General features: G+C 47.5%; 1 protein-coding gene across 4 annotated transcripts in view; it reads left to right on the plus strand.

Annotated features, from left to right (window-relative positions):
- pcbp4 (poly(rC) binding protein 4) overlaps positions 1–25,854 on the plus strand; it is a 77,160-nt gene that overhangs the window by 50,535 nt on the left and 771 nt on the right. For 3 of the 4 annotated variants that reach the window (XM_086200444.1, XM_086200446.1, XM_086200445.1), the window contains 9 exons: positions 1,046–1,177; positions 1,857–1,985; positions 2,261–2,335; positions 4,819–4,887; positions 17,136–17,177; positions 17,876–17,954; positions 18,058–18,113; positions 20,831–21,000; positions 22,931–25,854. The exon at positions 22,931–25,854 is cut by the window's right edge and continues 771 nt beyond it. In XM_086200444.1, the coding sequence (XP_086056570.1) occupies positions 1,046–1,177; positions 1,857–1,985; positions 2,261–2,335; positions 4,819–4,887; positions 17,136–17,177; positions 17,876–17,954; positions 18,058–18,113; positions 20,831–21,000; positions 22,931–23,348 (1,170 nt within the window). In that variant the 3' untranslated portion in view covers positions 23,349–25,854. The remainder of the gene's footprint in view (positions 1–1,045; positions 1,178–1,856; positions 1,986–2,260; positions 2,336–4,818; positions 4,888–17,135; positions 17,178–17,875; positions 17,955–18,057; positions 18,114–20,830; positions 21,001–22,930) is intronic. The other variant, XR_015112212.1, reaches the window with a different exon arrangement.

A 25,854-nucleotide genomic window follows, 5' to 3' on the forward strand; every position in this document is an offset into this window, starting at 1 on the left:
ATGAGCGCGGAAGGCTTTAAAGAGTCCAGAGGAGGAAGGAAGGAGATGCAGAGATGAGAGGAGTGAAGGAGCTGTGCAGAGTTAATGTGATTGGAAATGAGAGATTATACAGAGAAGTAGGAAATGTGTGATCAAGGGATTAAAAAGAGCGTGAGTGCAGAGAGGGTGAGCTGTGGAGAAGCTAACCTTCAAGCATGAGAGAAGTTTGGCTTCCGAAGGCTGCAAATTTGGTAACGAAAGCATGTGTGTGGGAGTAAACACAGGTTTCTGCCTCCAGATTAAATTCTAAGATTGTGGTTTCTCACTTGCTGGTGGTGCTGGCCGAGTGCTGGAAGTTGTCACTCAGAATCTGCCAGCATGGTCAACCAAATCAATCCAAAGTGACCTGAGACAAAAATGTTGTCTTTAAATTGAATGAATTTAAATTGGTCGAATATTCTGGTTGAGGCCTTGTTTTGTATCAGCCGGTGAGTTTGATGGTCCTGCACGCCGCCAAGGCAGCGAAGTGACCAAGATGCAGGAACGTGACTGACTTGTTCGGTTTTTCAGTCAGCTGAGTGGCCACCGGCAGGTGAATATGCCTGCCGGCAGGTGAATACGGCTGCCGGCAGGTGAATACGCCTGCCGGCAGGTGAATACGCCAGCGCTGCGGCTCATCAGCCCCCTTTGTACTTTTACTTCACTGCATCTCTCTGTACCCACCAGTTACTTGAACACTCAGGGTAAAAGCCCACGCAGAGATGTACACAACCAAGGCAGCAGGAGTGGGACACGCCCCACTTTACCACGACCTTCAGAGGGCGCCCTCCTGTTCTAGAATACAAAAATACCAAGTAGAATGTGTCCTTTTACTGTGGATACTGAAGTAAACACAGTATTACTTATACCACAGCACTTTATCTGGGAAATTCTTCTTTACCAAAGTAAAAGAACTGTGTACTGTACGTCTCCTACAAAGTTGGTGATAAAGGAAACACCTCACCAGTGTTAAAGCGTGTGTGTGTGTGTGTGTGTGTGTGTGTGTGTGTGTGTGTGTGCGCGCTAGGATCTGACCGCCCTGGTGGCCAATGGCACCGTGACCAGCAAGCCACCTGTCACCCTGCGGCTGGTCATCCCGGCCAGCCAGTGCGGCTCGCTAATCGGCAAAGGCGGCTCTAAGATCAAGGAGATCAGAGAGGTGAGTTGTGGGGACTCCATGGGGGGCAGGTCTAAACCTCTCTGGTCAAGTTCCTCTGTACCTTCGTACCTCCATAGAGTTCCTTCATACCTTCATACGTCCATAGTGTTCCTCCGTACCTCTGCATCTAGTGTGACATTCCTGTGCGGCCAGGACAATCCTACTGAGCATGCTCTATGGGCGTAGCGAGCTACTTCCTGTTAGCCCTCATTGATGTAACCGTGCAAGGCTTCTAGACTTCCTGAGGGTCGTCTGACCTCACGGATCAGCAGGGTTTGTCACGCTCAACACAATCCGTTGACTTTCTCTCTGCTGCAACAGCACCGATGGATCCTACGAGGTAATGACCTGCTCCATTGCTCCCTCAGCACCTGGAAAGCCACTGAGCGCCACAGCTGACGGCAGCGGCCGGCTCTCAGCAGGCCTGTGAGAAGTGTTAAAAGAGGAATGATTATAAACGATGACAATTAGAACCTTGATGGACGTTTCCTGTCTGACTCACACGTCTCTCAGCGTCCTCCTGTGTCTTTATACACACACGTGACCTGCTGACTCACTCATGTTCCCATGCTGCATCACACTCTTCTGACCCTCCACTGTCTTGTGTGTGTGCGTGTGTGTGTGTGTGTGTGTGTGTGTGTGTGTGTGTGTGTGTGTGTGTGTGTGTGTGTGTGTGTAGACAACAGGTGCCCAGGTGCAGGTAGCAGGTGACCTCCTCCCCAACTCCACAGAGAGAGAGGTGACGATATCAGGGAACCAGGACGCCATCATCCAGTGTGTGAAGCTCATCTGCACTGTTATTCTGGAGGTATGTAACCAACGGTGATGGAGGGAGGAGCTTGTGAAAAAGGGGTGTGTCCACTGCACTGCCTTTGTGCTTCTGATGATTAAACCAATGCAGGTGAAGGTCAGTGATGCTGCAGCAGCACTGAAGTCAACCTGAGATAGACGGTTTTATTTTGCTGAGGAAAGTCAGACAGAGAGAGGAAGAGAGAGAGAGGCTCCGTACCATGGACACGCTCCCTAAATATGTGCCTGTATATTTCCCCTGTTTCGTCTTTGTCTCCTCCTCCATCTTTGTAGTCCCCACCGAAGGGAGCAACTATTCCATACAGACCCAGTCCGACCCCGGGAACGATGCTGCTGGCCGGGAACCAGGTGAGACCATCAGGCACGCACAGACTGAACCATCAGGCGCAGGGCACCAGGTAGAGAAGAATGATGGATGAAGGAGATGAGGGAGAGATGGATGGAGGCGTCAACCATCAGATTCATGGAAGGGAGGGAGGGAGGGTTTACTGTGGGATAGAAAAGTCACCTTTTGGACGTGGAACTCCTTCATCAAGCCAGCATTTATTCACACAAAAGGGGCGGAGCCAGCACGAGACGACCAGTCAGCAACGTGGAGCTGCACCTTAAAGTCAAGAGGAAGAAACTCTAATTCTCCACAGACATGAGGAACATGAGTCGCCTGCAGCCAAGATCAGCAGACGAGTGATGTCACTGCTCCACTGGAAATATTCTGTTCCCCTGAAGAAACACATGCCTAAAATAGCTGTCCGTCCTCCATCTTACTCTGTATGTGTCTCTGCTTCGTGTCATCGACCAGCCTCTCTGCTGTCTCGACGTGTTCTAACCCGGTGTGACTCCTCGGCGTTGCAGCGCTGCAATTTTAGTTTGTTTTAGTCGACATGTCGAAGAAATCTAAAAGTTGATCGTTCTGCCAGCGCCACTGACAAAGACTGGCACTGCTCGCTGTGTCCGCCATGAAAAAAAATGAGATTCTGTCTCTAAGGGATAGTTCACCCGTCATTATCTACCCACTCGTGCTGGTGGAACGTCGCCACCTGAACAACCTGGTAGGTGGAGAATTGTGTGGCGGCTTCAGGGCACTTGGGTGACTTAGACCTGCAGCATGGAGGAACTTGATGGTTTATTGGGAAGTATTTTTGTACGGTTAAAAGTTGGTCACCATTAACTTCTGCTGTTGGGGAGACATCAAACTCCATCAGTGTTTGGGGGCTGAGAAACCTCACCTGACCCTCCATCAGGTGAGTAGAGGATGGCTGGTGCAGTATCACTTTTAGCTTCACAGGAATGACTTCATAGCGGCGTTGTTGGATAACATTGTACGTGTTGGCTGTTAAGAATCAGCCCTCCAGTCTGTCTCCACACTGACCTGAGCAAACACCTCCCTGTCCTGCCGCAGCATCCTGGGTGATGCTTTACCATGACAACGCTGGGTGCGGGCCGCCTCATCAGCTGAGACGCCTGATGAACTGACAACTGGCTCCTGACTTGCTTCTTAATATTCTTGCATCAAAAGCAGAAATGTGTTTGAAACCACAGCTCACCTTCCGTGTTCTTCCTGGAGCTGCGGTGGCTGCCTGTCAGCGTTCGTCCACGAACCTTCGGAACCCAGAGACCCGTCATGTTACATCTTACCCATGTTTACTGATGTGCATGTCAATCAAAAGTCCTGTCTCCATGGAAACAGCATAATCATGCCTGGAAGTATGGAGAACATGTCTGTAATGCAGCAGAACACTTGAGACATCACCCCAAAGAAACATGTCTGGAGTGTCCAAGCGTTCATCAGCTGTCTGGTATGGACACGCTGGCGTGTTCCTGTTGTCAGGTTTGTTCACGCACATGTCACCTAAATATTGATCACATGACCGCTGCTCTCAGCTGACGACATCATGGCTTCACACTTTAATTTTATGCTTTTATACTTTGCATCATTTGGAATTCTTTGGGTCTTTTTCTGACCAGAAATCCTGTGATTCTGATCGTAGCTTGTTAGCCGCTAAGCTAACGCAGGTTTACTAAAGTCATTAATATTCATTTTTTCAACATGTTTGGGCTCCATTTTTCAGCCACTTGTCCATAAAACCTCTGACACAGTGACTGGCAAAAACCTGCCGTTCACTTCCCCAAGTCCCTCAGTCCAGGTTGTATTGTGTGGCATCAAAACTAAAACTATATTGAGGGAACAAGTTATATATGGTGGCCTTGAAATAGATACATTGATGTAATGAGGTGTATCTCTTACACCTCCTGAATGAGGAAGATCCTCATCTTCAGACTCGGTCCTGACAGCGTCCTCCTCTCGTCCCTGTAGGTTTTTCAAAGTGATCTTTGAAAAGTTTCCAGGCTGAAAACTCTGATGTTTAATTGGTTGCAGAAACGCCATCGTGTGCACTGAGCCTCGGCGCCGCATCAGAGCTCGACAGTAGGCAGGTTGTCATTCGGTCAGTTCGCTCTGAGGATGATTTTCCCCGAGAGACGGAGATCTGTCTGCACGCGGTCACACATCACCGGGCCGTCACAGAGAGCACGGACATGGACTTGTGTGTCTCTCTGCCTACGTGTTTGTGGCTGAGCGCCGTCACTCTCCTGAACATCAAGTGAAACATCCCAGTTTGTCTCTGCAGCTTCAAACCTTTTTGACCTCGGGACTCATCTGAAGAGTCAAATCAGAATGAGTTAAGACCAGCTAACTGGGGACAGGTTGTCCAGGGGGGACGGAATCGTGCTCAGATTGGAGTCCATCTCTGACGGACGGCTCAGCTCTGTGCTCCCTGTCCCGGATGGCGCCGTCTCTAACTGGCTGCTTGTGTGTCTCTGTGCGGCTGAAGGTGTTCGAGGCATCAGACTTTGGCTCTCACCTGTTCTCAGTGGCACAGGGAGGCGTGGACCTGCAGCAAGTGAGTATGGCCGCCGCCATCGTCATCCCTGCTCTTCTGACCCCTCCCCCAATCCGTCCTCATGAATATTCACAGTCCATTTAATGACCCGGAGACGATTTCTTACCCTGTAGAACCCGAACCACCCAATAACTCACAGCAAACACAAGACTGACGACTGAACATGAGTTTAGTTTTGTTTCATTTCTTTAACCTCAGATTTTCAGTTTGTTGTTTTCAGACAAACTAGAACATCATAACTTCACTAAAAATGATCTCAGTGGTGATACAAAGGTCACAGAATCTCATGAATCAGATAGGATCCACTCGCTAACCAGATCGAGCATAACAGGATCCAGAGGACCGGATCTACCGGATGGAAGTCAATCTCCGGGTGTTCCGACCCTACGACTCCTCCAGAGGTTGGGCTGCTTGTAGCGGTGATGATTAAATAATCCAGGTTATGATTTCTGCCGCTGGATTAAAATGTGATTGTTGGTTTTTCAAGTGTTTAAAACAAGTTGAGGATTCTGGTCTGACTGTGCAGTAACGGAAGCGCAGGACTGAGCCGTGTCATCTGAACAGTGGAGGCGGTCACATAAAGAGGCAGATCATCCAAGTCCAGCCTGAGTTTAGTTGACGCAGGAAGTGCTGTCCCTCCCACATCCATCAATCTGGATCTAATTCTCTGAGTGATGCTGTGACCCTCCAGCAGAGCACAGCCACAGGGCCTCAGTTCAATCAGCACCGCCGCTGACAACAGCCTCATAAAGACAGGCTGCCAGGGTGGTCAAGGACCCCGATGAACCGAGGCTCCGTATTTAGATGACACATGAAGAGCTTCCAAGCTGCAGGGACGTGGGCCGAGGCAGCGTGCAGGTCAGCGTGCAGGTAGGGCGAGGAGCAGGGAGATAAAAGCAGCAAGTGGAGGGTGTGGTGCAACACCTGTTGAATTTCAAACGGAATTATGAATTATGACCTTGACTCTTGAGGCGCAAATGGACATGAAAGATGGATGAAAAGATGCGATTGGTCGGCTGGTTTATCACAAATTTAACAGCCAGAAATATAAACTCCAAAAAGATGCAGCTCTTTTAGGTGGTAAAATAAAAGAAAGTGTAAATCAAATATATTGGAGTTTGTCCTCGGGGGTCTCTGATCCCGCGTGTTTCTCTGCTCGTGTTTTCCTCTGGTCTGTTCCTCCTGGGGAGCTGACTGAATGTGTAATGGGTTCTCCTCATGTGGAACTGCCTCAGAACCGCAGGTCAGACACACACAGAAGAGAACAAACCCTTCCGGTGTGCATGGAGGAGGCCGCATCAGTTTCAGCCTGACTGTAATTATAGAAGTGTCCAGCCTGTTTTTTCAGTGTTGTGATCAAATATTGATTATTCCGTTTTTTTATTGAAACGTGAAGTTGCACATCTTCCCTTGAATGTGAAATTCAAATCATGAGACATGAGACACATGCTGCCCTCTCACACATGAGTAAACACATGAAGGAGCAACAGCATGAACAAACACACATCAAACTGCTGGTGTGTGTATCTGCTGTTCCACACCGGCCATGACACCGGCCTGCTCCTCTGCTGCGCGCTAGCACCCAGCCACGTTGCCTGCTGTCTCAACGGAGCTTCCAGAAACACGTAATTCAAATCACAATTCTAAACTATCGCAGACCTTCTGCTTGTCACTCAAATAAAGTTCCAGCTTTCACGGAGGCAGGTTCCGTGTTCCGTGTCTGAGAGGCTCTACCTCTGACACGTCTGCTCACGAATGAGGAGTAGAAGAAAGGATGCTAGCAGGGTCAGTGCAGACTCAGCGAGCTCCAAAAGGCAACTTGTTCATCACGTCGCCGTCTGTCACATGCAGGCCGAAGCAGAGAGGACGGAGGTGGTGAAATCCCTGACCCTCATCTGGCCTCTGGGGATAAAAGATAATCTAGATTACATCCATCAAGATTTTATATTTTGTTCAGTTTATTATCATCAGTGAAAAATGATGTAATGTGACTTCTGTCAGAGAAGGAAGTGATCAGACACTCAGTGAGGAAGACCTTCAAAGTTTATGAGGAGAGGAGTTGAAGGTCTGTTGACGCAGTGGTGGTCGACAGCGTGGAGGAAACAGCTTGTGGGCGGAGGGTTGAAGGTTCAATCCTCAAGACTGGTGGAATAAATCTGACGACAATAATGATTTGTGAAAATGAGTAGGGGGGGGGCAGTGGTCCTCACGGTGGCCCCCCAGCAAGAAGGTTGTGGGTGGAGCCCCGGCTGCAGCACGGGGTCTTTCTGGGTGAGTCTCCATGTTCTCCCTGTTCCTGCTGGGTTCTCTCTGGTACTCCAGCTTCCTCCACAGTCCAAAGACATCAAGAGGGACCAGGTTAATCCAGACTCTAAATTGACCGTAGGCGTGGCTGGGAGAGCCAATGGTTGTCTGTCTCTATGTGTTGGCCCTGCCATGGACTGGTGACCTGCCCAGGGGGAAGGCTGCTGGGATAGGCTCCACCCCCACCACCCTCAACAGGAGAAGAGGGAGAACATGGAGGGATGGATGGATGGATGGGTGGATGGATGATGGGTGGATGATGGATGAATGATGGATGGATGAATGATGGATGGATGATGGATGGATGAATGATGGGTGGATGATGGATGGATGATGGGTGAATGGATGATGGATGGTTGATGGATGATGGATGGATGATGGATGAATGATGGGTGGATGATGGATGGATGGATGGGTGAATGGATGGGTGGATGGATGATGGATGGATGATGGATGATTGATGGATGATGGATGGTTGATAGATGATGGATGGATGATGGATGGTTGATGGGTGGATGATGGATGGATGATGGATGAATGATGGATGATGGGTGAATGATGGATGAATGATGGATGATGGATGGATGATGGATGAATGATGGGTGGATGATGGATGGATGATGGATGGATGATGGGTGGATGATGGATGGATAATGGATGAATGATGGGTGAATGGATGGGTGGACGGATGATGGATGGTTGATGGATGATGGATGGATGATGGATGATGGATGAATGATGGGTGAATGATGGATGGATGGATGGGTGAATGGATGGGTGGATGGATGATGGATGATGATGGATGGATGATGGATGGTTGATGGATGAATGATGGATGATGGATGGATGGATGATGGATGAATGATGGATGATGGGTGGATGATGGATGAATGATGGGTGGATGATGGATGAATGATGGATGGATGATGGATGGATGATGGATGAATGATGGGTGGATGATGGATGGATGATGGATGAATGATGGGTGGATGATGGATGAATGATGGATGGATGATGGGTGGATGATGGATGAATGATGGGTGGATGGATGATGGATGGATGATGGATGGATGATGGATGAATGATGGATGGATGGATGATGGATGAAGATGGGTGGATGATGGATGGATGATGGGTAGATGATGGATGAATGATGGATGATGGATGGATGATGGATGGTTGATGGATGATGGATGGATGATGGATGGATGATGGATGAATGATGGATGGATGATGGATGAATGATGGATGATGGGTGGATGATGGATGGATGATGGATGAATGATGGATGATGGGTGGATGATGGATGAATGATGGATGGATGATGGATGAATGATGGATGATGGGTGGATGATGGATGAATGATGGATGGATGATGGATGAATGATGGATGATGGGTGGATGATGGATGGATGATGGATGGATGATGGATGAATGATGGGTGGATGATGGATGAATGATGGATGGATGATGGGTGGATGATGGATGAATGATGGGTGGATGATGGATGGATGATGGATGAATGATGGGTGGATGATGGATGGATGATGGATGAATGATGGATGGATGATGGATGGATGATGGGTGGATGATGGATGGATGATGGATGAATGATGGGTGAATGGATGGGTGGATGGATGATGGATGGTTGATGGATGATGGATGAATGATGGATGGATGATGGATGAATGATGGATGGATGATGGGTGGATGATGGATGGATGGATGGGTGAATGGATAGTTGATGGATGGTTGATTGATGATGGATGAATGATGGATGGATGATGGATGAATGATGGATGGATGATGGGTGGATGATGGATGGATGATGGATGAATGATGGATGATGGGTGGATGATGGATGGATGATGGATGAATGATGGGTGGATGATGGATGGATGATGGATGGTTGATGGATGATGGATGGATGATGGATGGTTCATGGATGAATGATGGATGATGGATGGATGATGGATGAATGATGGCTGGATGATGGATGAATGATGGATGATGGATGGATGATGGATGAATGATGGATGATGGGTGGATGATGGATGAAGGATGAATGGATGATGGGTGGATGATGGATGAATGATGGATGGATGATGGATGAATGATGGATGATGGGTGGATGATGGATGAATGATGGATGAATGATGGATGGATGATGGAAGAATGATGGGTGGATGATGGATGGATGATGGATGAATGATGGGTGGATGATGGATGAATGATGGATGAATGATGGATGGATGATGGGTGGATGATGGATGACTGATGGGTGGATGATGGATGGGTGATGGATGATGGATGAATGATGGGTGGATGGATGATGGGTGGATGGATGATGATGGATGAATGATGGATGGATGGATGATGGATGAATGATGGGTGGATGATGGGTGGATGATGGGTGGATGATGGATGAATGATGGATGGATGAATGATGGGTGAATGATGGGTGAATGATGGATGGATGAATGATGGGTGAATGATGGATGAATGATGGGTGAATGATGGATGAATGATGGGTGAATGGATGGGTGGATGGATGATGGATGGATGGATGGGTGAATGGATGGGTGGATGGATGATGGATGGTTGATGGATGATGGATGGATGATGGATGGATGATGGATGGTTGATGGATGATGGATGGATGATGGATGAATGATGGATGGATGATGGATGAATGATGGATGATGGGTGGATGATGGATGAATGATGGGATGGATGATGGGTGGATGATGGATGAATGATGGATGGATGATGGATGAATGATGGATGATGGGTGGATGATGGATGAATGATGGATGGATGATGGATGGATGATGGATGAATGATGGGTGGATGATGGATGAATGATGGGTGGATGATGGATGGATGATGGATGAATGATGGGTGGATGATGGATGGATGATGGATGGATGATGGATGAATGATGGATGGATGATGGATGGATGATGGGTGGATGATGGATGGATGGATGGGTGAATGGATGGTTGATGGATGGTTGATGGATGATGGATGAATGATGGATGGATGATGGATGAATGATGGATGGATGATGGGTGGATGATGGATGGATGATGGATGAATGATGGATGATGGGTGGATGATGGATGGATGATGGATGAATGATGGGTGGATGATGGATGGATGATGGATGATGGATGGTTGATGGGTGGATGATGGATGAATGATGGATGATGGGTGAATGATGGATGAATGATGGATGATGGATGGATGATGGATGAATGATGGGTGGATGATGGATGGATGATGGATGGATGATGGGTGGATGATGGATGGATAATGGATGAATGATGGGTGAATGGATGGGTGGACGGATGATGGATGGTTGATGGATGATGGATGGATGATGGATGATGGATGAATGATGGGTGAATGATGGATGGATGGATGGGTGAATGGATGGGTGGATGGATGATGGATGATGATGGATGGATGATGGATGGTTGATGGATGAATGATGGATGATGGATGGATGGATGATGGATGAATGATGGATGATGGGTGGATGATGGATGAATGATGGGTGGATGATGGATGAATGATGGATGGATGATGGATGGATGATGGATGAATGATGGGTGGATGATGGATGGATGATGGATGAATGATGGGTGGATGATGGATGAATGATGGATGGATGATGGGTGGATGATGGATGAATGATGGGTGGATGGATGATGGATGGATGATGGATGGATGATGGATGAATGATGGATGGATGGATGATGGATGAAGATGGGTGGATGATGGATGGATGATGGGTAGATGATGGATGAATGATGGATGATGGATGGATGATGGATGGTTGATGGATGATGGATGGATGATGGATGGATGATGGATGAATGATGGATGGATGATGGATGAATGATGGATGATGGGTGGATGATGGATGGATGATGGATGAATGATGGATGATGGGTGGATGATGGATGAATGATGGATGGATGATGGATGAATGATGGATGATGGGTGGATGATGGATGAATGATGGATGGATGATGGATGAATGATGGATGATGGGTGGATGATGGATGGATGATGGATGGATGATGGATGAATGATGGGTGGATGATGGATGAATGATGGGTGGATGATGGATGAATGATGGGTGGATGATGGATGGATGATGGATGAATGATGGGTGGATGATGGATGGATGATGGATGAATGATGGATGGATGATGGATGGATGATGGGTGGATGATGGATGGATGATGGATGAATGATGGGTGAATGGATGGGTGGATGGATGATGGATGGTTGATGGATGATGGATGGATGATGGATGGATGATGGATGAATGATGGGTGGATGATGGATGGATGATGGATGGATGGATGGGTGAATGGATAGTTGATGGATGGTTGATTGATGATGGATGAATGATGGATGGATGATGGATGAATGATGGATGGATGATGGGTGGATGATGGATGGATGATGGATGAATGATGGATGATGGGTGGATGATGGATGGATGATGGATGAATGATGGGTGGATGATGGATGGATGATGGATGGTTGATGGATGATGGATGGATGATGGATGGTTCATGGATGAATGATGGATGATGGATGGATGATGGATGAATGATGGCTGGATGATGGATGAATGATGGATGATGGATGGATGATGGATGAATGATGGATGATGGGTGGATGATGGATGAAGGATGAATGGATGATGGGTGGATGATGGATGAATGATGGATGGATGATGGATGAATGATGGATGATGGGTGGATGATGGATGAATGATGGATGAATGATGGATGGATGATGGAAGAATGATGGGTGGATGATGGATGGATGATGGATGAATGATGGGTGGATGATGGATGAATGATGGATGGATGATGGGTGGATGATGGATGACTGATGGGTGGATGATGGATGGGTGATGGATGATGGATGAATGATGGGTGGATGGATGATGGGTGGATGGATGATGATGGATGAATGATGGATGGATGGATGATGGATGAATGATGGGTGGATGATGGGTGGATGATGGATGGATGATGGGTGGATGATGGATGAATGATGGATGGATGAATGATGGGTGAATGATGGGTGAATGATGGATGGATGAATGATGGGTGAATGATGGATGAATGATGGGTGAATGATGGATGAATGATGGGTGAATGGATGGGTGGATGGATGTTGGATGGATGGATGGGTGAATGGATGGGTGGATGGATGATGGATGGTTGATGGATGATGGATGGATGATGGATGGATGATGGATGGTTGATGGATGATGGATGGATGATGGATGAATGATGGATGGATGATGGATGAATGATGGATGATGGGTGGATGATGGATGAATGATGGATGGATGATGGATGAATGATGGATGATGGGTGGATGATGGATGAATGATAGATGGATGATGGATGAATGATGGATGATGGGTGGATGATGGATGAATGATGGATGGATGATGGATGAATGATGGATGATGGGTGGATGATGGATGAATGATGGATGGATGATGGATGGATGATGGATGAATGATGGGTGGATGATGGATGAATGATGGGTGGATGATGGATGGATGATGGATGAATGATGGGTGGATGATGGATGGATGATGGATGGATGATGGATGAATGATGGATGGATGATGGATGGATGATGGGTGGATGATGGATGGATGGATGGGTGAATGGATGGTTGATGGATGGTTGATGGATGATGGATGAATGATGGATGGATGATGGATGAATGATGGATGGATGATGGGTGGATGATGGATGGATGATGGATGAATGATGGATGATGGGTGGATGATGGATGGATGATGGATGAATGATGGGTGGATGATGGATGGATGATGGATGGATGATGGATGGTTGATGGATGATGGATGGATGATGGATGGTTCATGGATGAATGATGGATGATGGATGAATGATGGCTGGATGATGGATGAATGATGGATGATGGATGGATGATGGATGAATGATGGATGATGGGTGGATGATGGATGAAGGATGAATGGATGATGGGTGGATGATGGATGAATGATGGATGGATGATGGATGAATGATGGATGATGGGTGGATGATGGATGAATGATGGATGGATGATGGATGGATGATGGATAAATGATGGATGGATGATGGAAGAATGATGGGTGGATGATGGATGGATGATGGATGAATGATGGATGAATGATGGATGAATGATGGATGGATGATGGGTGGATGATGGATGACTGATGGGTGGATGATGGATGATGGATGAATGATGGGTGGATGGATGATGGTTGGATGGATGATGGATGGATGATGGATGAATGATGGATGGATGGATGATGGATGAATGATGGGTGGATGATGGATGGATGATGGGTGGATGATGGATGAATGATGGATGGATGAATGATGGGTGAATGATGGGTGAATGATGGATGGATGAATGATGGGTGAATGATGGATGAATGATGGGTGAATGATGGATGAATGATGGGTGAATGGATGGGTGGATGGATGATGGATTGTTGATGGATGATGGATGGATGATGGATGGATGATGGATGGTTGATGGATGATGGATGGTTGATGGATGATGGGTGAATGGATGGGTGGATGGATGATGGATGGTTGATGGATGATGGATGGATGATGGATGGATGATGGATGGTTGATGGATGATGGATGGTGGATGGATGATGGATGGATGGATGGGTGAATGGATGGGTGGATGGATGATGGATGGTTGATGGATGATGGATGGATGATGGATGGATGATGGATGGTTGATGGATGATGGATGGTTGATGGATGATGGATGGATGATGGATGAATGATGGATGGAAGATGGATGAATGATGATTGATGGGTGGATGATGGATGAATGATGGGTGAATGGATGGGTGGATGGATGATGGATGGTTGATGGATGATGGATGGATGATGGATGGATGATGGATGGTTGATGGATGATGGATGGTTGATGGATGATGGGTGAATGGATGGGTGGATGGATGATGGATGGTTGATGGATGATGGATGGATGATGGATGGATGAATGATGGTTGATGGATGATGGATGGTGGATGGATGATGGATGGATGGATGGGTGAATGGATGGGTGGATGGATGATGGATGGTTGATGGATGATGGATGGATGATGGATGGATGATGGATGGTTGATGGATGATGGATGGTTGATGGATGATGGATGGATGATGGATGAATGATGGATGGAAGATGGATGAATGATGATTGATGGGTGGATGATGGATGAATGATGGATGGATGATGGATGAATGATGGATGATGGGTGGATGATGGATGAATGATGGATGGATGATGGATGAATGATGGCTGAATGATGGGTGGATGATGGGTGAATGATGGATGAATGATGGGTGAATGATGGATGAATGATGGGTGGATGATGGGTGGATGATGGGTGGATGATGGGTGGATGATGGGTGAATGATGGGTGGATGATGGGTGAATGATGGGTGGATGATGGGTGGATGATGGGTGGATGATGGGTGGATGATGGGTGGATGATGGGTGAATGATGGATGAATGATGGATGAATGATGGGTGGATGATGGGTGGATGATGGGTGGATGATGGGTGGATGATGGGTGGATGACCTTCTCTTAGGTGATTCCTCTCTGGTGATCTCGCTCTCATCCCAGTTGAAGGAGCTGCCAGAGACCTGAACATCAGTTTTATCAAATCAGAAAATGTCAGCGTCTGGACTGTAAACACAAAGTCACAGGATCCCCGAGGACGTGATGCCTTTGGCTCCAGTGCGTTTATTCACCTTCTCAACCCTTCGATGTCCACTGCTGAACATGGCGGCAGGTCTTGGCTGGACGTTCTCACGGACACATCTGGAGGTCTTGTCGTCTTCGGGCCTGGCTGGATTTGAATCTTCACATCTTTGTGAAGATTTTCAGGCTGTTGATTTGCCAAGTGGCTCCTCACATTACTCGTATTCCCCATCACGTGTGTCCCCTCGGTCTCACCGTGTCTGTCCGTCTGTCTTCTTCACGTCAGATGTACATCTTCACACTGTCACATGGCAACAGGACAGTTTCCAGACACTTTTTTCATCCTGACACCGTGAAAACGGCAACAGTCCTGACGCCAGCTGATGTTGATTGGTGAGTTGTGGTTGTGAACCGATGATTTCTGCCATCAGAACTCTTCTACTGCACTAAAAACATGATTGTGTCGTTTCGGTGGAGAGGCAGGACTTGATGCCTGGCACAGAGCCGCATCATTAGGTTATTCCTGCAGCGTCACCCTGAAGAAGGATCAGTCCTCCGGGATGCCTGCAGGGTGACACATTAACGAGGAATGGAAGGAGATGTTAATTGCTGACATGGCAGTGTAATTGTGATGTCACTCTTACCCTAATCAGGCCGCCCAAGAGACGTGGTGGTCGCGATGGTCGTGTCAGAAGAGGTGATCACAGGGCTGTTGCAAGATGCTGTCAATCATGACAACAGAAGCACCATGTGTGACGCCGGTAGCCCTGTTGTGGACCTGATCACAGAAAGTAGTCCCTGTAGTCATCCACAGAAGGGGGCAAACGTCTCCTTCCTGGCTGACGATGACGACACAGGTCAGAGGTCACAGAGTCAGCGTCAAAGGACCAGCAGTCAAAGATTTTAATCAGCAATAAGCTAAAAAAGTACAGCTAAGAAAGAGGATAACTAGCTTCTGCCCCCAGGCGCCAGTCACTTTGTAGATGACGCTTGATGGACTGCAGGTGGGTGTCGCTCCGTCAGTCGCAGAGGCAGAAACAGGGTGCAGGCCTCGCATGACCGGGGCCACGTGGAGAGTTTCCTCCCACTAGGATTTCTGTCTCCAGTGTCTCAGGTTCATGTGGCGATTCATGACACGGTGGAGTCAGAGCCAGTTTGACTCCTGATGCCTTGCTCTTGTGTCTGTGTTCCTCACCTCTGAGCTGACGTCAGGAGTCAAGGGTTCAGCAGCACAGAGAATCCCTCTCAAGTGGGTTACATAACGTGTGAGACCCTCGGGGAGACGCGGACTGAATGGACACATTTGCTGTGCACACGCTCAGCTCGTCTCACGGCCTCTGGAAGGGTTTGTTCTCTTTGAAGTTGAGCGGGGTAATGATGGTGGGGGCAGACTCAGACGGTCTAACGAGGAGAAGCCAGCGGCCCTCAGTCAGGAGATGATGTACCTTGGCTGGTGTTGCTGCGTTGAGGAGGGCTGGAGGAGGATGAGGCCCTTTCTTACGTCGGACGCGGTGTTGCCATGCGCCCTGCCAGGTACAGCGCCAGGCAGCGCACAGACCAAGGTGCAACTTGGCAGTTGCTAGGCGACCAAAACGAACGGCAGCGAGTAGCTTTTTATCTCGTACCGTGGATGCACCATGCTCCAGTCTTATGAACAAGCCCGGCTTAAGTTCCTCAGCACAGGAAGCGAGGAAGGTGGAGTTAAAGAACCCTCAGGGCAAGACAGGACAGCTCTCGTCGAGTTCTTGTTTCTCTCGTTATTATTTCTCTGTGACTCCCCAACGCAGGAAGAGCCAGCTTTGTACATGTAGCTTGAAGCTAATGACCGTTAACGACCAGTGGACTGTCCAAAAACCTCTGTTAACTAGCTCTCCAGGTCATCTGATGTAATCCAGGTCATCTTAATCCAGATGGATGATCAGTAATCCACAAACACTTGGAGTTGAAACTAGCTAGCGTACCGACGAGCTAACATGCTCAGCTGAACCAGCTCGCTCACACTCGTCTGCACTTGTGCATGGCAGCCCCAAAGCACAAGTGTCCTAGTTAGTCAGTTAGTCTTCATCTCCAATCCATGTTTGTGGATGAGTGACCGTACAGCTGGATTAAGAGGACCTGGATTATAGCGAACTATTAACAGGTTTCTCTGACTTTCAGACCTACGCAGTCCAGAGTCACTACGGCATTCCACACTCAGAGGTAAGACACACGACGACCAAGTGTCGCTTTGACGGTCTGAGAGCACATGACAGCACGTGTGTCCACGTGCACCAGTACCCTGGTTCTAGGAACCTGGATCCTGCAGAAGGTATACACTAGATCCGTTTGCATGTGGTAGTCCACAGCGGGGGCGGAGCAACCACTCAACTATCAATCCAGATTTATTGGCACCATTGAAAAAATATACATATATATATATATACATACATCTATACATACATATATACATACATACATACATATATATGTATATATACATACATATATACATATATATATATATTCATCTATACATACATATATACGTATATATGTATATATATACATATATGTGTATATATATGTATGTATGTATGTATAGATGTATATATATATATGTATGTATAGATGTATATGTATATACATCTATACATACATACATATATATATACATATATATATATATGTATGTATATATATGTATATATATGTATACATACATACATATATATACATACATCTATACATACATACATATATATACATATATATGTATGTATGTATATATATATGTATATCCTTCTAGTCAGATCAGAAGCAGGTTACTACGTGCACGTCAACACACTCGTCTTTTTTTCCGTATTCATTTATTTACCATCTGTTGGGGTTCTTCGTGTCTCCTGCTCTGCATCTTCCAGTTAGCGAAGCTGCACCAGCTGTCGCTGCAACAGCAGGGCCTGGCCTCCATCAGCCAATCAGCTTCTCAAGTTCTACCTGGTACGGCTGCACCGCAAGTGTCCGCCCACCTTTTGATTGACTCTGGTGTTCAAACCCCTTGAAGGGATGATGAAGTCACATGTTTCTGTCCGTGTTGTCTCAGGTGGCGTGGACGTCAGCTCTCAAACTACATCTCAGGAGCTCCTCATTCCAAACGACGTGAGTACCGACATGTTCACCGTCACCGTGACGATAACCACACAGGTGACGCAGCTGTAAGGACATCAGTTGGTCCCCTAAATTGTCTGTTGCAACAATACTGATTTTTAGTTCAGCTCCACAATTACGTCCAATTGTTTTTAGTCTTGGTTGTCAGTGCGTGTCAGCGTACATGCTAGCTGACAGGCCTACTAGGTTGCCTAGCATTAGGTGAGCCTCCACCTGATTGTGTGTGTTGGACCCTGGTTGAGGGGGTGTGACCAGGTGGCTGCGTGATACGCCCACACGCTACATCCCCCTGGTGAAGAGTTGTGACCAATGACTCCACAGGAAGGAGGAAGTGTGAGGTTGACCGCGACCTTTAGCAGCAGAGGGGGCGGAGCAACAAGCGGGACAGACATCGCCTGGGTACCGTTCTCTGTCTCTGCACCACAGCTGTTCAGCATCACGTTAAATGAGAAGAGTGAAAAGGAGAAAATATTCAACATGAATTTACTGATTAGATCAACTTCAAAGAATAAAGAAGAATATAGAGACGCTTCCTGGCGTCCGTCAACATGCAAATTGTTTTCCTCTTTTGATGAAAAGAGAAGAGAAGGCAACCCGTCGGGTTACTTTGCCATCCTTGTCTGTCCCTGGAGCCCTTCGACGTCAGAATTTTCAGCTGGGACGTTGTCTGGAATGCAGCGTTCGGGAAGATGGGGGAAAACATACAGAAGAGAAAAGTAACGTGTAATGTCTTCAAGGCGTCCGACACTGGGCGCTGCTCTGCCATGGCGACGCTGGGGAAGTCACGTCAGGACCTGGACTCATTGAAAGAGGCTTGAGATGATGAAAGCAAATCTGCTGATGAAGTCGTAAAGGAGCAAATGTTAGAGCACATGAACTGACACGACGCCGCCTCTGCTGCTGGCGGGTGAAACGGCCTGGAGCTGGAGAGGAAGAGGAGGGAGCGAAGGCTATTTTTGGGAGGTTCCCTGCTGGTCTTGTAATTTGGAAAGGTTTAGTGAAGGAGAGAGAGTCCAGAGGGAGGCCGGCGGGCTGTTGTTGAGTCTCTCGCTGTGAGATCCAGGATGTTATTAAGCTGCTCTGCTCACACACACGCACGCACGCACGCACCAGTGTGTGTGTGTGTGTCTGTGTGTGTGTGCGCACGTGTGAGCAGGATTGTGTTAAAACTGTAAAGCTTCATTTTTACTTGACTCCTTGTTGGTCCTCCTCCTCCTCCAATTTGTTTGAATTTATGCAACAGGAATGGGCGGCTGTGACAGCACAACAATGTCAGAAGCTGGTGGAGAGCAGGCCAAGGCGCATGGCTGCAGCCCTCAAGAGCACTGGTTATGCAGTCACGTACTGCCTCCTGTGTATCATGTGACTAAAGGAGACAGGAGAGAAAACATGGGATGCCTAAAAGCACTGTTTTTGGTCATTGATGTGAGAACCAGTGGTTTTGGTTATTATCAAGAAAACCACGGAAAAACGGCGAGATATCAGTTCTGTTTTTGTTGTTATCATTGTCATAATTTTTCCATGACTGTATGTGTGTATATATATATATATATATATATATATATATATATATATATATATATATATGTACATATATATATATATGTACATATATATATATATATATATATATATATGTACATATATATATGTATATATATATGTACATATATATATGTATATATATATGTACATATATATATATGTATATATATATATGTACATATATATATATGTGTATATATATATATGTACATATATATATATGTACATATACTTTTCATTCATTCATCTTTGATTATCTTTTCTTTCTCACATCTGAAGGATTGTGTTCGCTCATCCATCATTAGATTTTATTCATCACATTGAGACTATTGATCATTCTGGAAAGTTCCACTTTGCCACCTGTGAGTTCTCGTGCTGCCCTGCTGATGTACGGTAACGCTGGCGTGAACAGGACGGATTTATGGTCTGGAACAACTCAGACGATGAGCGCCAGTGTCGGTCTATTGTTACTGCGGGTGGCACAAGAATAACACACGCACACACGCACGCACACACGCACACTGAGCTCATGGCAGGCGGATGAGTCCGAGTTCACACCTGTTGTTCTATATTCTAAGACAGTCAACAGGAAGATGGATTGACGAGAGGCTGAGAAAATACATCTGGTGTTTAGAGGGTCAGAAGGTCGTCGAGCAGCTGGGAAGAGTTGGTTTATGAGGTTGTAATCTTCCCTTTAGACCTGATCGGAGTCCCAGGGACAAACACAGCAGAACCACCCCTGTTCGCCTCAGGTGACAGGCGCCCTCTAGTGGCCGCTGGCGCCCAGGTGAGGACTGAGCAGACCGCTGGCGCTGCCTCCACCTGCCCTTTCTGGATGAGAGAATTTTACTTCTGTGCTCAGAGAAAAAATAAAAAGTAACACTGTCAGGAAGAGGAAGTGGAAAGATTGCAGAGGTCAAAGGTCACTGTGACATGCTCACGGGTCTCACATGTGGTTAGTATTTGTAACACTTCTGTACTCAGGTGTCACTGAAGTTTTTGGAACAAACTCAACATCTGAATTAACATCTGAACGTTTGCATTTGAAAAAAAGAGCAAGTGTGGGTTTTAATAAAATACACAAAAATAACTACACAACAGCAAAGTTTGAGGAAGCTTCCTCTCTGACCCTCCTCCTCCTCTCTGCCTCATCCTCCTCACAGCTGATTGGCTCAATCATCGGCCGCCAGGGCACCAAGATAAATGAGATCCGGCAGGTATCAGGTGCTCAGATCAAGATCGGCAGTCAGATCGACAGCACCAGTGACCGCCACGTCACCATCACCGGCACGCCAATCGCCATCAACCTGGCTCAGTACCTCATCACTTCCTGGTAAGTTTCCACCCCGAAGAAAAGGATGTTTCACACCTGGTTCAACATGTCGGACAGTCTCCGCCCCCCAGCTGGTTTCAAAGCCGGGCTGACGATGCTGATCTTCCACTTCTGATCTTTCAATGAGAATTTCCTTTAACTGGAACCAGAATAAGACGAGCGAGCGTAGAGATCTTGACCTGAAGCACGTGAAAGCACCAGAACGAGTCTTTTGGGGGGGTTGTCATGGTTACTGGTTACAACATCTGACTCTATATTGGACCCAGTCTGATCATATTTGGCCCTATTCTTAGTCAAACACAGACACGCCCTCCAACTGTCAGTCAAACACAGACACGCCCTCCAACTGTCAGTCAAACACAGACACGCCCTCCAACTGTCAGTCAAACACAGACTCGACTTAAAGACACAGAAGAGCAAAACCACAATAGAATTTCTTTGAAAATCACAGAGACTTGCTTACTTTGTCAAAGGGCCTCGTTAAAGCTTGGTCATCAAATGTGCTTGTGACTAAAGAGACGTCTTGGCGGCGGAACGCCATGGGAGCAGACGGGCGGCTCAGAGGTCACAGAGTCCATCAACGGGATGAGAATTGTCGATGATTAAGAGAAAAGAAGCTGTGTGTGTGGCAGCCGTTTAATCAGGTGCTCAGTATGAGAGACATGGCGCTCTGACGACCACGTGCCTTTAATACCGGGTGCCGCCATTGCCATTAATATGCTAATTCATGACAGGACTCAAGGTGAAACTGATATTCTACTCTTCCTGCTGTTGATGGCGGTGGGGAGAGTAGGATGGAAGATCAAACACACACACACACACACACACACACACACACACACACACACACACACTTTGTGAAGGGGCGGGGCCAGTCCCATTCAGCCTGAAATGTCAGGTCAGAGAAGGTGACGGACAAACTGGCGGCACAGAGACGAATCTGCTCACTCCCTTTTTAGTCGTTGTCAGTCGCTGGACAGATGGACAGCTGAGGCGGCGTGATGCGCGTCAATGTCCTTACGCCTGGTGAACACACCTGCTGTGGTTGGACACGCTGAAATACACCTGATCAACAGGCACGCAGCGTTTAAAATGGCGGCCACACAACAAGGTTAACCACTTAGTAGCCATCACAGCCACGCTGTCCCTGCCGCCGCGGTCACAGATCTTCGTCGCCTCTCTGACTTCTGCCGCTCGTCCTGGGTCCACTGCAACACTCGCCATTTATCCGTTCGTTTGTTCCTGCCAGCGCCGTACAGACCCGGTTCAAAGCCTCCGACTTCAACAACGACACAAATCCATTTTGCTCGAACCTGAAGACTCCGGGAGAATCCGCCTATCCCAGCGTTACCAGACGCAATAGCTGTCAACACTTCCTGCCCCCAGAAGGAAGTGAGGTCAGAGTCTTTACGAGCCGCTTGTCATGAGGTCCACAGCTTCTCGCTGCTTCAGGCTCGAAGCCTCCTGGGGCGCGGCTGTAGGAGCGCTCGTAACGCCGGGACCAGGAAGTAGACTTGATTTCTGTGGTTCACAAGATCTTTTGTGCCTCTTTTTCTTGTTTCTGAGTTTCCATCCTAATAAATCTACATTGGTTTTGTTCCCTCCTCCCTAAGCCCCCTCCCAAGCCATCACCCCAACTTATACAGCACACCCCCCATCCGTACGGCGAACCCCCAACAATAATCTGTTGCAACCTCCAGCAAAACACACCTGTCTGATTTGAGTTGCTCCAGTTTCCTTTGTTTCATTTTTACTCTCCAAAATATCCTGTTTGTTTTTCTTTGTGTTTCATTTATTTTAACATGTCTTTGATTTAACCCTCTAACCCTTCTCCATCCAACCCCCGTCCCCCACCCTCCCTCCCTCCACCCTCCCGCCCTGCCCCGCCCCTCCACCTCCTCTCCCGACCTCCCCCTCCACCCTCCTCCAGCTTAGAGACGGCCAAATCCACCGCCCAGTCTTCCTCCATGCCGTCTCCCGTAGACCTGACCATGAGCTTCACCCAGCCCACCCCCCCTGCCTCTGCCTCGTCCTCGTCCTCCTCCCCCCTGGCAGCGATGGGCGCTGCACTGCCCCATGCTCCTATCCTGGGCGCTCCCTACGCCCTTCCCCTCTCCAGCCTCCTGGGAGTCAAATCCATCCCTTACCTGGCGCTCTCCACCCCTCCTGCCTCGGCGGCGGCGGCAGCCATCGGCTCCCCCATGATACCGGGGTCGGTAACCACAGCAACAGCAGCCGTTCCAGTTCAGGCTCACGCAGCGGCGGCTCTGGCATCCTACACGGCCAAGATCTCATCCTCAGCCAACGGGATGAAAAAACCGGAGAGACAGAAGTTTGCGCCGTATTAATAAAGAAGCTCCGGCCAGGCGGGAAGGACGGTTCCAGTCACGGTCCTTTTCTTTCCGGGCTTCTCTGGTTCCTCTTGGTCACTCTGAAGTGTTCCAGTCGCACTATTGGAAAACGTATGATGGCAGATGTGCCTGAGGCCTGAATAGGAAAACCAGGACTAAAAGCACCAGTTCTCCCTCGGTCCCGCAGGCTAACGAGAGACACCGAGCAGACAACCCGCCAGATTCTCGCCCTCTCGGAGCTTCAGCTGCTGCGGCCCATAACAGAGTAGTGGAAGGTGAACTCTGTCCTAAGGTAGAGCCTAAAGGTTAAACTCGGCACCGTTTGAACTTAAACTCAACGGCTGCGACCTGCTGCTGCTTTCACGAGAGGGCGAGTCAGTGAGCTCGCCATGTTGGTGTGGTGTCTAAAGGTGTCTAACCTCCCACAATATCCCACCATGCTTTGCAAAAAATGTTTTATCTAATTTTATGTGTGGATTATACATAATTATACATAACTTTACCTGGTCCGTCAGATTCATGGTCATCAGACTACAACTCCCATAATCCCACACTGCCTCACATCAAACCCGGTTTTGAGTCACTGGTTTCACTGAAAGCGCGAGTGCACATCTGGTTTTGACTCCTCTGGAGTCTTGATCATCATTTTCCAATAATTGTGACTGAAAGTTGGTTCTGCTGGTTCTGTTTTGCCCTTCAGAGTGACTGACAGGAAGTTGGTAGCTACAAAGGATGGTTCTGATGTTTGAGGTGATTTGGGCCACGAAGCCTGTAAAAGCCATAGACTCTCTTCTCTCTCTCCTTTTGTCCTCCTCTCTTCCCTCTATTGTATACTTCCATATTTATTAACTAATAAGAAATATTCCCTCAGAGTTTCTATCACTGTCACTAACACTGAGCAGGGAGACTCGGCTTTTCTATGCGATGATGTCTTCTTCTGTAGGACTTTTCTCTCTCTTCACTGTGTCGGCATCTCAGCTTCATCTTTAGGGTTTGTTGTGTAGTTTTGTGTTCAACCTACAACGGATTTAAAAGTCTTGTAGTCTGTACTTGTTTTTGTTCACAGTTGCAAAGTGTTTAAATTATTTTTTAACTTATTATGAAGACTATTCCATTTACAGTTTTAGAGAAATAGGAAATGTTTCTTTTTCAACATGGCAGCAGGTAAATTCTGTTTCAAGAAATAAGTCTGTGTGAACAGAAGGAGCCTGGTTCTGCCACTGTACCATGGATGCTAATCACCTCCGTTGGCTGGAGGCGGAGGAGCCGTTGTACACAGTTCATAACTGCTGAGTTCAGCCTCCACAGAACTGGAATAAGGGAGAGCGGCGCCGATGCACATCCGTCTTTATTCAGCAATTAAAAAGTAAAAAGATAAACAGATGTTGAAAACAAATATTGCTGTCACCACGGCAACCGCAGCAGCTGTGGTTGCTCCGCCTCCTACATCATGCGTCTGTCAGGTAAACCCCTGGTGACGGACAGGGAACCGGAACCAGGTTCGTCCACTTATTGCAGTTCTGTGAGAGGCTCCGCCCTCTGTGTGTGACCTTTCATTTTTCAAGTAAACTGATGCTCAGCCTGTCTGAGACAAATGCTGCATGTTTGCCTCACTAACACACACACACACACACACACACACACACACACACACACACACACACGGGTAAATACACTTAAACACGTAACTTGTGAACACACGCAGGCTTCAGTCGTTGCACTGACGGCGTGAACCAAAAGCAATACTAAACAGAGTTGGTTGAGTTGAGCTTCAAATCACAGATGACGGCGACGGCGGCGACGGGCAGCTTGGTGAGTCGTCAGTGTTTCAAGTTCTTTGTTCCTTTTGTTTGTTTTGCAAAACAATAATAAACAAGGTGACTTATTTTTATAAAGTCAGGTGACCGAGAACTGAACTGTGGACGCCGTCTTCATCACCCTCCTCTTCACGAGTGTTCTGTCTCCTCTCTGGTGTGTGTCCTTCATCTGTTAGGTTGAGTTTGACTTGAATTGATGTCTATGCAAAACCGTGTGTGTGTGTGTGTGTGTGTGTGTGTGTGTGTGTGTGTGTGTGTGTGTGTGTGTGTGTGTGTGTGTGTGTGTGTGTGTGTGTGTGGAGGCTGAGGTATAAGGGCTGCAGTAGACTACAGGTCCGACTGCCACTTCTACCCTGATGAGCAGCTCTTTTTTTGTCAGCGATCCACATAGACAGAATCATCAGCTGGCGCCATGGCAACGGATCTGTGAAGAACAGCCGATGATGTCATCATTTAGCAACTTCAAAGTCTTATCTGGCATTCTTGTGCAATGCTGTGGACTATTAAGAATCAATGCTCCTCAGGTTGCAGGAGCGTTTCAACCCGCCTTCATCTAAACTGATCCACCAATCACAACACCAACATACTGCATCATGTGACGCTGTCCACCAATCAGAGCTGCTACAGGAAGCAGCCTTGGATGTAAGGAGTCCTGGGTAATGGAGTCTGGTTACTTGTTGGTATGT

The sequence above is a fragment of the Aulostomus chinensis genome, chromosome 3 (assembly GCF_037954235.1).
Source record: "Aulostomus chinensis isolate RoL2024-O1b breed Wild chromosome 3, RoL_Achi_v1.0, whole genome shotgun sequence".
Classification (NCBI taxonomy): domain Eukaryota; kingdom Metazoa; phylum Chordata; class Actinopteri; order Syngnathiformes; family Aulostomidae; genus Aulostomus; species Aulostomus chinensis.